The sequence below is a fragment of the Camelina sativa genome, unplaced genomic scaffold (assembly GCF_000633955.1).
Source record: "Camelina sativa cultivar DH55 unplaced genomic scaffold, Cs unpScaffold00586, whole genome shotgun sequence".
NCBI lineage: Eukaryota > Viridiplantae > Streptophyta > Magnoliopsida > Brassicales > Brassicaceae > Camelina > Camelina sativa.
The window spans coordinates 39,039-52,372 of record NW_010921743.1 but is presented as its reverse complement, the minus strand read 5'-3'; the positions used below and the strand labels follow the sequence as shown (position 1 = coordinate 52,372).

At 30.8% G+C, this 13,334-nt stretch overlaps 2 protein-coding genes across 3 annotated transcripts; both read right to left on the bottom strand.

Annotated features, from left to right (window-relative positions):
* On the bottom strand, positions 1-2,603 carry LOC104773596 (inositol-tetrakisphosphate 1-kinase 3-like). Of its 2 annotated transcripts, XM_010498244.2 has the most exons (9): positions 2,426-2,603; positions 2,262-2,299; positions 1,262-1,344; positions 1,079-1,171; positions 789-908; positions 521-697; positions 383-438; positions 218-302; positions 1-140 (listed from the first exon to the last, which is right to left on the bottom strand). In XM_010498244.2, exons 3-9 carry the CDS (start codon positions 1,302-1,304, stop codon positions 40-42), a joined length of 675 nt encoding a protein of 224 aa, XP_010496546.1. In that variant the 5' UTR covers positions 1,305-1,344; positions 2,262-2,299; positions 2,426-2,603; the 3' UTR covers positions 1-39. The 2 variants fall into 2 exon arrangements, with proteins under 2 accessions (XP_010496546.1, XP_019098249.1); XM_019242704.1 differs by lacking the exon at positions 2,426-2,603 and having other exon boundaries at positions 1,262-1,336; positions 2,254-2,293.
* Positions 1,315-3,371, bottom strand: LOC104773600 (inositol-tetrakisphosphate 1-kinase 3-like). The gene is made up of 7 exons (XM_010498249.2): positions 3,357-3,371; positions 3,236-3,268; positions 2,179-2,299; positions 1,996-2,088; positions 1,706-1,825; positions 1,438-1,614; positions 1,315-1,355 (listed from the first exon to the last, which is right to left on the bottom strand). Exons 3-7 carry the CDS (start codon positions 2,219-2,221, stop codon positions 1,315-1,317), a joined length of 474 nt encoding a protein of 157 aa, XP_010496551.1. The 5' UTR covers positions 2,222-2,299; positions 3,236-3,268; positions 3,357-3,371.
* Positions 3,372-13,334: the final 9,963 nt, after the last annotated feature.

The window sequence follows — 13,334 nt, the reverse complement described above, 5'->3', positions numbered from 1 at the left end:
TTTTTTTCTTTGGGGAGGGACAATGGTCTCTCCCTCGAGTTAGTATTGATCTGCCAAGGCTCGTTTCTTACATTGGCTTTGCACCACACTCAATAAGAAATCAGTGAATACATGCTCATACTCTGGCATCTTACCATATCCTGCACAATTGTTATGATTCTTAAACCACATGTTTGTGACAGAATATTGCAAAAGCAGATGTGGAAGTGAAACTTGCCTGGGAAATAGTTAATGTCGATAACATAGAACTGATCTCTTGTCCCATGCTCTCTAATTATGTCTAAATTGAACAGCCTTAGACCCTGAAACAAATTATAAATCAGTAGAGTTTGATGAAAAAAGACACCTGCTTGGATATATAATAGAGAGGACGGAAACGTACTAATCCACGACGAAGTTCCTTTGCCAGTCTCTCCAACAATGGACGTGGCGGAAGCTCTGCAACGAGAGTAAGGACATTGTTAGTTCCTCAGGAAAGGATAGATGCAGACAATATCTGTGATGACGAAGAGGATTGTACCAGCGATGTTTGGGTCCAAATCTGCATCATCAGCAGAAGCTGCAGCACAAGTGACCCGGGGGAAATGGAATACACCAGCTGCTTTGGAGAGTTCTCGTCTGGAGACATCAGGTAGGGAGAAACGCCGGACCACTCTAATAGCTTCCCCAACAATGTAAACCTTGAAAAGAACACCTCCTACAAAAGGCCATGCAGTTGTTAGATAATCAAAATATTCGAGTTCTGAACCAGGTGACTGCCAATATCACTAACTTTTAAAAGCCCATACCATGGTTAACAAACTCCTGAAGAACAAGAGGAGGCTCGAGCTTCAGAAGGGAGTGCTGATCATAAGCCAATGAAAGCTCATGTGACTTTGCACTTCCATCAGCAACCAAAGGCTTCGCAACTGAGATTTTAGTATACACCAAATAAAATAAATTCAACTAAAAAGCCATTGATAATGCACACAACTTAAACTTCAGCTGAGCAAACACAGCCCATGAAAGCTTTTGTGAATGACAGCACGATGCCGCATGTAGCGAAACAAACGTCATTAATAGGATACAAGGATCATACCAAAAGGTAGTCCCAGCCCAGCTTTATTGACAGCCTCGGGGATCGAGGATGCATCCCTTTTAATTACCAGTTGTTTGGGGACACCAACTCGTCCTGCACAACCGGAACAAGTTATACTAGTCAGATATATTGAAACTCTAAATCCCTCATCCAAAGAGCAAGTGAATATACAGCAATACTAACCATAACTATCAGACAGATTCATGTCCGCAACACACTGAAGCATTGACTGACGATTACGGAGATGTAGTATTGCATCTGGAGGANGGCGGAAGCTCTGCAACGAGAGTAAGGACATTGTTAGTTCCTCAGGAAAGGATAGATGCAGACAATATCTGTGATGACGAAGAGGATTGTACCAGCGATGTTTGGGTCCAAATCTGCATCATCAGCAGAAGCTGCAGCACAAGTGACCCGGGGGAAATGGAATACACCAGCTGCTTTGGAGAGTTCTCGTCTGGAGACATCAGGTAGGGAGAAACGCCGGACCACTCTAATAGCTTCCCCAACAATGTAAACCTTGAAAAGAACACCTCCTACAAAAGGCCATGCAGTTGTTAGATAATCAAAATATTCGAGTTCTGAACCAGGTGACTGCCAATATCACTAACTTTTAAAAGCCCATACCATGGTTAACAAACTCCTGAAGAACAAGAGGAGGCTCGAGCTTCAGAAGGGAGTGCTGATCATAAGCCAATGAAAGCTCATGTGACTTTGCACTTCCATCAGCAACCAAAGGCTTCGCAACTGAGATTTTAGTATACACCAAATAAAATAAATTCAACTAAAAAGCCATTGATAATGCACACAACTTAAACTTCAGCTGAGCAAACACAGCCCATGAAAGCTTTTGTGAATGACAGCACGATGCCGCATGTAGCGAAACAAACGTCATTAATAGGATACAAGGATCATACCAAAAGGTAGTCCCAGCCCAGCTTTATTGACAGCCTCGGGGATCGAGGATGCATCCCTTTTAATTACCAGTTGTTTGGGGACACCAACTCGTCCTGCACAACCGGAACAAGTTATACTAGTCAGATATATTGAAACTCTAAATCCCTCATCCAAAGAGCAAGTGAATATACAGCAATACTAACCATAACTATCAGACAGATTCATGTCCGCAACACACTGAAGCATTGACTGACGATTACGGAGATGTAGTATTGCATCTGGAGGATCAAGAACTGTGACATCTGGATGTCCTAGCCTATATTCCTGAAATGATAGAAACCGTAAGACTCTCCCCTACTCTAATTTTCAACACCCAAAAGTGCATCCCTCACAAACATGGAAACTTCTACCCCTATATCACGGAGATCTCTTGGAATATTGGTTCATTACAGTTTTAAAAGTAGAATGACACTCAGTCTGCAAAATGTATCTCCCAAGATGTACTCTTCATTATCCTGCAACTAAGATTAAGGATTAAGCTAATTTATTGATAATAGTTGCAACTTGCAACTACACTATTCTAGATCATCGGTGCACTCACTATCATCAGAAGTTGGCATTTTCCTAATGAATCATACTGAGATCTCCTGAGATCTGAATAGCTGTAAGATACAAAAAACACAGAGACGCTAATGATTTCTTGCATCAAACAGCATACTTTCAATTAATTATTCTACCAATTATGAGAGGTGAAATGTCTTGTTCATTATACCAACCAAAAATCAGATGATGGCTCTAATATGTGTAGCAAGAGAGCATACTTTCTAATGAAAGATGGTATGATTTTGCATTCAACTATTATCCGGAACAGATAAACCCATCAAGGACATCTAAAAGTCATAACTGGTATATATTTCTAGAAAACCTGATAGGTTACAGTTATATGCCCTCAAGTATTAAGTATTCTCACATGCGGAAATCTTTAAAGCCTTGACCTCAAGTATGAATAAATGATTCATGACAGCGAAAGAGCAAGAGCTCTGGAAAATTATCCATTGAGAAACAAGATTAGGAAATTGTAAGGAACTAGTTGTTATGCAATTTACCACCATATCTCACCTTCCAAAAGGTTACAACATAAGTACAATACATATGGTATCCATCACCAGAGAAAGAAAATACACACGGTCTAATCATCTTACAAGTCAGGTTAGATTGTGCCACGGAAAATAAAATAAGGAAAGGAATCTTAAGACAAACCTCCAGAATGAGGCGCCATTCTTTTCCAATTTGCTGCAGTACATGTAAAACAAGAGGATTATCAGGCTTGGATGAAAAGAAGCTTAGCAAGAGGATGCGGACAAGGTTAGTTTCTAACAACCTGAGTAGGGGATGTTCCCAAGACATATCTTCTGACAAAAGGCCAAATAGGAAGGATAGGAAAAGATAAGATGAGGTATCAGAAAACCAATAGGGTGAACAAAGATCGAAAAAACTAACCTTATGTAACACAATATCAAACGGACCCTGCTCTGAAAGTGGCCTCTTCTGATTTATTGCCACAAATAATATCCCCTTATTCCTACGCAAAAAAAAACAAAGAACCACAAACTTGTCAAATCAAAGTTGTAAGAATCCCTCGAATCCAAATGGGCTAAGGTGACACAGTAACTACAACTTGCTGGTGACACAATGACACCAGTAGCACAAACCACTAGACTACTACATGTCCTCGCCAGATATAGTCCAGTACAGTAAGTAACTAACTTCAAGGATCAATGAAGCTAACGGTAGGTACGGACATACAATTTCCAGAATTTTCTATATTAAAAATTATTTTAAACAACCTATCCTGATTTGACATGTCATTCATTAACATTTTTTAAATTTACAGAATTTTTTAGAAAAAGGAAAATTTTAAATTTATGGAAATAAAAGAACTAAGCACAATATCCCCCATCGGCTAGAAATTTTTTAGACAGTGGTTCAGAACCAATATAAATAAGATTAATATGCTTCCAACAACGAATGAGCAGGAAAGCTTGATTTATCAGGCGTCCAAGTTTAAAAGTTTTATTTAGTTTGATCTGGTTTTTTATTTGATTAAATTAAAACTTTAAAAAGTTTCAAAAAAATATTATAATATTTAAAAATTTTAAAAGTTTAAATATTAGAAATATTGAATTTTTTAAAGATTATAAGTTTTAAATTTTAAAAAGTTGAAAATATTATAAATATTGAAAATTTTTAAAAGGTTCAAATTTTATATTTTGAAACCTTTTAAAAGTTTAAAATATTATAAATATTGATGCAAAACATAAATTATCTTATTTATCTACATTTGTGCTTTTTATTTCTTATGAGGTGTAAAACATATTTTTGTGTATGATTTTAGAGATGAGTTGATATTCTTTCATTAATTTTTTATTTTTGGGTCTAAGGAAGAAAGATTGACATCACAAGACCTTAATTTGATGTTTGAGTCAAATTTGGAGGTTTAAAGAAGAAAGATGGACGACAAACACACATGTTTTATTAACTATACATAGGCATGACCAGAGTTACGGTTGTCACGGTTAAGGTTTATTAACCATCGGTTATGGTTAGAAATTTTTGTAACCTTAACCAGAACCGTTTAACAAACGGTTAAACGGTTACGTTTAAATACGGTTACGGTTCAAGCGGTTACTGTTATATACGGTTACGGTTATTTGATAATATGATACGATTGATATTATTTGATGAGATAATATAATTGTGATTATTTATTTATAATTAATATGTTCTTATAGTGTACTCATATTTCTATATATCATATGATTCATATTAAATAAATAATTATTAGTATATTTTATTATGTTTTTAAAATATTATAAACCAAGTAAGGATTTTGGTTTAAGAAGTTTCTAAACGCGTGGATCTAAAACCAAATAAGTATATGGATAAAATTATCAATAATTGGGTGCATGTGTTGACTATGTTGGTAATCATGAATTTCACAAATTTTATGAGAAAAGACATGATTTTGTTCTTGGAGTTTGATGGGTTAACAAGTTGTGTGGGAGTGTAAAAAAATGTTTTCAGTGGAAGAATGTGAAGAAGTTGACGAGGAAGAAGAAAAAAAAGAGTATAACGAAGAACCGAACGGTAAAAGTTACGATGACAATTAACACAAAATTTGATAATGAAAATGACAAGAAATAATATGAAGAATAAAAAAACATTGAATAAAAAACATGAAAACATAGGTGGTAGCGATCAATTAAATATGAAAACGAGTTAAATTCATGATTATAAAATTGTTTCGTTTTTCTGGTGGTCAAAGAAAATGGTTTAGGATATCTGAGGTCATCAGTTTGATTTGTCTCGCCTGGACGTCAAGTTAAACTTATGATTTTTTTCATCAGATTTGATTTTATAACACAACTGATTTTTATATTTTTAAAAATTGTGTATCTGAAATTTAATTTTTTTCTTTAGTACAAATTTTAATTTTTTTTTATGAGATAATATTTTATTGCCCTAATCTACATATATAATTTTTATCAAAATATATCAAATAAACTCACGCATAGCGTATGTTCAAAACCTAGTAATATATAAAAGTTAATAATATATATATATATATATATATACATACATGATTTTAGTTTAAATGTTAAGACTTTGGTTTAAATATTGGTGTTGTTTCACTCGAATGTGTAACTTTAGTAATTGTGTGTATGCCTCATCCCCAATGTTTCGATCAATTTATTTAGTTATATTAGATTCTGATCCGTTTTGTTTTTATTGGCTAGTAGGTATTATTAAAAGTAGAGGTGTCAAACGGGCCGGTCCGTGTCTATCTGGGCCATCTGCAGCGGGCAATTTCTATTTTCTGGACCGCAGCGGGTCGGTCCGCTAAATCCGCAGACATAAAAGTTATGTCCAAATCCGCCCCGCTAAACCCACTGGGTTAGCGGGCTGGCCAAGAGCCTAAATAATATATTAAAAAATAAAATAAAATTAGTAAAAAAATACTAAAATAGAGTAAAAGTAATAAATAATAATTTTAAAAAACAATTTTAAATAAAATTAATGTTTATATTAATTTTTTACTGATGTTTTAATTTTTTACATTAAATTATTTGTGTTACCACATATTTTTAAAAGATATATATTTAAAATTATATAAAAATAGTTATGTATCTATATTAAATATTTATTTTTATTTAATATTTGAAGACCGCGGGCCGACCCGCCAACCCGCGGGTATAACCCGCTAAAGCCCGCAATCTGTTTGGGCCAGATCCGCAAGGCCCGCTTGACACCTCTAATTAAGAGAGATATCAATGGAAAGTTTGGAAACTAAACCAATTTTACTAACTCAATATCAGCATGTAAGTGTTCTCTCTCAAACTAGTCATTATTGTGGGTGTTGTTGAACAAAATATTGAAGGATAAACAATAGGTGGTAGGAAATATCTATTATATCTTCGGATTCTTGCATCCAATGTAAACAATTGATTCAGTAAGTATAATAATGGAAACTTGCTCTATATTAAAGTGATTCAGTAACCATAATACGATCACACGCGCGTGACGCCCACTCTCGCGAGTGCACTACTCTCACTCGCCCAAAAATCTTGGCATTTCTCCCATTATTTATTTTGCTTTTGGCTAATCAAATTATAACATGTGGCAACGCAGAACTTATCCCACTCTCCTGTACGCATGGTACCCACGGTTCGCATGGCTCGGCTACCGTCCGTATGGTACGTGATGTCCGACTTGGTACGGTCCTTGGACAATTTTCTCGACCTCATCTCCACAGTTCAATTTTCTTATCGAACTAGTCTCCTCTACTCGATCCTTCCTCTTGTCCCGACGTAATTAGTACATACCATAAATTACCCGTGACTGTCCCTTGGTACATTGGCCGGTTCATCGGTACACGGCCATGTAAAATTTCTCCGTCTGTTCTTCGTCCTTTCTTGTTTCTATCGCGGTGGTTCCTCCTTGTAATTGTTTCCACAACTTCTTATTTTAGTTTCCCCTTAGACCATCAGTCATTCTCTTCGTTGGCTCAGACGTACACCCCGATCCTTGATCCTTGGCTATTTCCCGACTTATAGATTTTTCTCCATAACTTTCCTAGTTGTTCTCCTTTATTTTTCCTTCTCCTTCTTTCCACGTTCTTTCCGGGTCTTTTCTAGGAAATTTTTTCTCCGGGTTCATATCCCTTGGTACGGGTCACTACACCGACCGCCACTCTTAGTGGGCTCCACGCCTATTCCCGGTCATGTGCCCACCTTCTTTAATGGGCATCATGTCTTCTCACTAGGCCCATGAGCACATTCATATCCAACTGTCGGTTTGCTACGTCCGGGAGTCTTTAAAGATTTTTTACTGATCCTACAAATCATCACATGATCTTTCTTGTATTTTGTCCTCTTTCGCATAGTTCCGACTGAAACTACTCGAGCTCAAGCATGCTTTATTCTGGAGTTCTCCCAGGACCTTTGACCGAAAAGTTAAGTATACTTTGGTGATATAAGTGACCAAATCAATTATTTTAAACCTCTCCGCAAACCGGGGTGCCACACACATCAAGATTTATCGAACTTGGTACTTGCGGCATAAGTCTCTCCTTTATCTAACCACCTGCACATTTGTGTTTTTCACAATAGATAACATAACTCAATGATCTTAAAGACATCAGTAGATATTGAAAAAATTAGGAAAATATAAAATCCGACCCGGTAACCCGTACTTTTATCCTATTAAAATATGAGTAATTGACGATTTTACTTCTTTTGTTAATAAATTAATGTGTCTTGTTTCCAGTGGCATTGTGATGTAATTTCTAGTAGGGATGTTAGAAAAGTAATTTGTTCCGCGTGTTAAATCCTAGTGTTTAATACATTTTTAGTATCCATATATTTTGTATTATCAAATATAATCTAAGATATACTCAAAATTATTAATTTTGCTTATTAAATACAAATATCCTACAATATTAATATAAAAGTACAAATATGAAACTAACCTTAAAAGTGTAAAAATTTACATTCAAATGCCATTAAAAATACTTAATAAAGATTAATTAATTAATTAAATAAAGATAATTAATTAAAGATAATTAATTAATTATTGTTTTGAATAAAATCTAATGGAATAAAATACTTTGACCAAATATAAACATTATATCAGAATTTTCTAATTAAATCTTTTAAATAATTATTAATGTTCAAAAAAAAAATTCTCTCTAATTAATTATATATGAAAATTATTATTATTTTTTAAAATATATAACAAATTATAATTTTAAAAATTAAGATTTTATATCCCAGTAGACAATATGATTATTGTTAATAATTAGATTTGGAAGATTTTGTTAAGATTTTAAACTTTTTTTAATTTTACATATTTGTAATATTTTAAAATTTTATTAAGTATATATATATATTAATTATAATATTTAAATAAATGTGAATCAAATTTCTTCTTACATATAGAATCAAAGCTCACAGTTATTGGAAAACAAAATGAGAATCAAATTGTTGTTTTCTTTGTTTGCAATAGAAGATGTGGCTAAATATATTATAATTTCTGTTTCCATATTGATTTTGCTGTATTTTTTTAGTTGGAATGGAATATAAAATATTTAGGAAACAAAATCTGAAATAATGCTATTTTTGGAAATTTGTTAGGGATTAACTTTGTAAATCTCCTATATAATAAAATGGAAGTACACAACATTTTTTTGTAGGCTATATAATTTTAATAAGTTGGTTACAAATAGGTTATAGATTAAGTTTTATATTATTTGTATAGTCTTGATTTATTGTTTCCAAAAATCTTAAAGAGAATATTCTAAAAAATCATTTGATATCATCTAACATACCATATTAATTTTCTTTATTAAATTATTCATCCAATAAAATTCTTTGATATCTAACTTAACATATTAATTTGTTAATTATTATTATACTTCACCTCTCATTTTTATATATGAGTCATTTTGTGAAACAGATAAATTCTCATATTATTTATTATAATTAAAAAATAGTTTTATTTTCGGATATACCATAAGTTGAATTTTTAAAAACAAATATAAATGATTCAATCTATAAAATATTCAATTTTTATTAATATTATTCTTGAAAAATAATATCTATTGAATTAAAAATTTTACTGAATAACAGATCAAAATTTGAATATTTAAATTCAATTTCATACTTTTTGTTAAATTTTATAATTTTATATAATATAATAAACTTTAAATAATTTATTTTGAAATATTTTTAAAATATTGAAACTTGATATTAAAGTTAGAAACTATAAACACTCTAAATTGGTTTGTTATAACAATGTCAATAATATGTCACTATAATATGAAAGAATTAAAAAAAAACAAGTATATTAAAACAAAAAGTATAACAATGTATTAAATTACTCATAATATAATAACTCGCTTTTTAAAAACCAAATTCACAAAATTATGTCTTATAATGACATTCAAGTCATGAGGTAGAATATACATTGTTAAAATAACTTCACGTACATAAACTAATACACCATATTATAATTTTATTTTAAAATATAAAATATACAAAATTTTGTATAAAATATAATTTAACCAGTGTTATAGCACGGGTACTTATCTAGAATCATTAACAATATAAAACTTACATAATATTTTATCCAAAAAAAATTTAAAAATAATCACATAAATTATATTTTATAAAAAATTACAATATAAATAAAATGAATTTTAACATGTGCTCTAGCACGGGTCTTAATGTAGTAAGTACAAATAAAAGGGTAAAACCCAAAATGTACTTCAAAAATGTATATATAGCTCTAAATTTAAATTTCAACGTACATTTGAACATCTATACACCTATAAATATTGTGAGCTATACTTCAATTTAAATTTATAGCTCGCCGGATTATATATAATCAATAGATATTCAATTTAGATGTTTTAAGTGTACTCTGCAAAAATAAATTTGACGTAGCAATATGGTTAAATATTTTGAACCGCGGAGATACCTAATATGGTGTAGATTTAAGAGATACATATTAATGTATAACCAACCATTTTAAATTTAAGAGATCATACAATCTCAAAGATCTAGTAAAAATAGGTATGTAGATTATCTATAGGATTAATAAATAAATAGGTAGAGTTGTTTTTGGAAAACTCGAAAGGTATAGATATTGTCAAGCTTTTTATGGCAATAAACGTAACAAAATTAGATCGATTTAAATAGTTCTATTAATTGAGTTTCTATGAAATGTTATTTTAGAAAAATGGTTATGGGTTAATGTTGTAATTAAAACAAATTAAATAAGCAAAACTTCAAAAGCATAACACAAAATGTACAAAAGATTGATTATAGTTAAATTGGCTATATTTCTTAATGTTTCGACGTAGTGGGAACAAAAGAGGATTTATAAGAATTGATATCGTCTTCTCCAAATGCAGTAGTTACCTTTCTTCTACGAATTAGTTTCCTGATTAGAAGAAACCCAATTTTATCTACACGTCACTAATTAGGATATTGAGTAAAATTCCTATTCAATTCTAATAGAATGATGTTAATAAAGTCGTGAAAATCCGTCAAAAAAAGATTTGGAAATCTTTTACAATACATGAAAATCTATATTATTAGGCTGTCAATCACAAATAGTTTCGATCTGGAAATTCTTATATGATTTCTACCACATTCGACAATCATGGAAAAAATGTTAATATGGAAAGTAAATTCAGAATTTATGGCTTTTATTATCATCCTACTTAATAGAAAATCTTCTTTCTATACTTACCGAAGAAAAGTAATGTAATGCATGTGATCGAAAAAGACATTTTTCATTTTAATTGTTCGTTTATCTACTAAGAACTAGATTTTAACATGCGGTACATCGCGGGATAATTTTTTTATTAAAATCATTAAATTTCAGATTATAACTGTTAGTTAATTTTCTACGTTTTATTTGATGTTTAAGATTATATAGTTATATTTTGATTGTTAATTCTACGGTTTAATCTGTGGTATACCGCACGGCAAATTATTTTTATTATAAATTAATCTATAGTATTAATATTATTTTATATTATTAAGTTGTTGTACTTATTGTTTATAATATTTATGTATATAGAGGTGTCAAACAGGTCGGTCCATATTTTTTTTTTGGACCGCAGCGCGTCTACCCGCTAAGACCATGGTCGTTAAAATTATTCCAAAACATGTCCCTGACATAAATTTTATATTAATTATTTTTTAAAAATTTAGTGGCAAAGAAAAAAAATTTAAAATAATTTATAATATTGATATTTTGTTAATATCTTAATTGTTATACAGTAAATTTCTTCACATTATCACATATTTCACATATTATATTCACATAACTATGTTAAAATATTATTTATATATAATATATTTATTTTAATCATTTTATTTGTAGTCTTTGGGATGACCCGTCAAACCGCTTATGTACTTTGCTAAAACCCGTAATCTGCATAGACTCAACCGTGAAGACTGTCTTTTAACAGGCTTAATATTTTGTGTGTATACCCACTCCGTCTTAGTACTATTTAGGATATATACATGTGGAATAAGTGTTGTGTTTGCTCTTATTTTGACTTAGAACCTTACTCCTCTAATGGAAAGTAATAAGAGATTAATATAAAGCCTCGTTTGTCCAAAAAATATATATAATGTATAGAATGAGCAATTAAAGAAGAGAGGTTGTTATTTGTATATTCATGGAAGGCAACGGATATCAGCAAAGATAGATTATTATTGTACACTACAAAGTTCCTTTACCAGATCAAATTGACAAATTCTAGACTTGATTATGTCTCGGAACTGAAGCTCTAAATTGGAAGTCACATAGGTACGTATGAGAATATACACCTGATGTAATAGACTTATATGTTGAGAGTGTCTAGTGTTAGACCTGAATTTGAATGTGACTGGAATGGTTGACGGTGAAATATAATTCTTTGTTGCTTATGAAATGGTACTATATATGATTTTCTTTTATATTTTCCACTCAATCTTTCAGCTTCAACTTTGATGTTCTTATTCGATTACAATTAGATGTTGAACTACGCTAGATAATATGCACTTCTACCATTAATACACTTTCTAGTAAAATGCATTTGCTTGATAGGTGGCCTGTAATACACAACAAAATCAGCCGTAATAGCTCAATAATTTTGATCAAGCTAGGGATGCAATGGTTAGTAACCAATTTTCATTGCAGAAGTTGTATAAAAACTCTAAATTTCAGAAATGTAAACTGATTGTTGCTGGAAAAAAACAAAAAATTGATTGTTGCTGAAATCAATATGTTCAATATTATAAAATTGATTTCAGCAACAATCAATATGTTCTAAGTTTTTGTTTTTTGAACATATTGAGCTATTAGGAGAGTATACTAACATATTGATTGTTGCTGAAATCAATATGTTCAATATCCTTATAAGTCTATAAATACTGCTCATACACCACAGCTCATAACACCAAAAAAACGAAACACACAAGCAGAAAATTTTAATTATAATTATTGTTGTTTTTTTACCTTTCCAATATGTTCGCTCAAACTATGTTTTGATTCTAAGGATTATTTATTTCATTAATTAAGTTATTGATTTACGCTATACTCTCTTATAAGGAGATCCTAGGGTTGTAGGTAAGTGATTAGCGATAAACTTGTCGGGAAAGTAGATAATATTTTCAAGATCTCACAATTTCAGAATATTTGAATAAGATTTAGAAAGCTTATATGAAATATGCGAGTAATATACCAATGATTTAGAATATGCGATATTGGTTTCCATTTGCTATTAATTATATGATTTCCGGTTTCCATATAATCTAAATCGAATATGTAATTAAGATATTCTAGTTTCTATAATTTTAAAGTATTGAATGTTGTTTGATTGGTTTAATTAGCATTGAAAATCGAGATAATTTTGGGAACAAAGATATAAAAAGATTATCTCGAGATTTGTTTTATTCGATTTTTTTAATGTCTTAATCATAATGACATTCTTTGTAAATAACTTTAAACTTCAAGTTTTTTTTGCTAAAACTGCTGTGAAAATTTTAATATAAATTTATGTTAATAATGAAATTTATGACCACACAAAAACAAAATATGCTGTTTTTAATTCTACTAAACACACAGGCTATTAAAATATTCCCCAAAATCTGTTTGAAAATAATAAAATCAGTTTGAAGACCCACAATAAAAATTGATTGTAATAATTAACAAAAAAAAATGTCATGTTCAAAAATGAATTTTCGGGTTAATTCTTAGTATTATCAGTAAAATTCCTTTTACTTAAAAAAAAAAAAAAAAA

Coding starts and splice junctions, on each gene's coding strand:
- LOC104773596 (XM_010498244.2), bottom strand. CDS start 1,304: ATGCTTCAGTGTGTTGCGGACATGAATCTGTCTGATAGTTATG. Junction 909..1,078: donor TGGGCTGGGACTACCTTTTG/GTATGATCCTTG, acceptor CTAAAATCTCAG/TTGCGAAGCCTTTGGTTGCT. Junction 439..520: donor TTTGGACCCAAACATCGCTG/GTACAATCCTCT, acceptor CTCTCGTTGCAG/AGCTTCCGCCACGTCCATTG.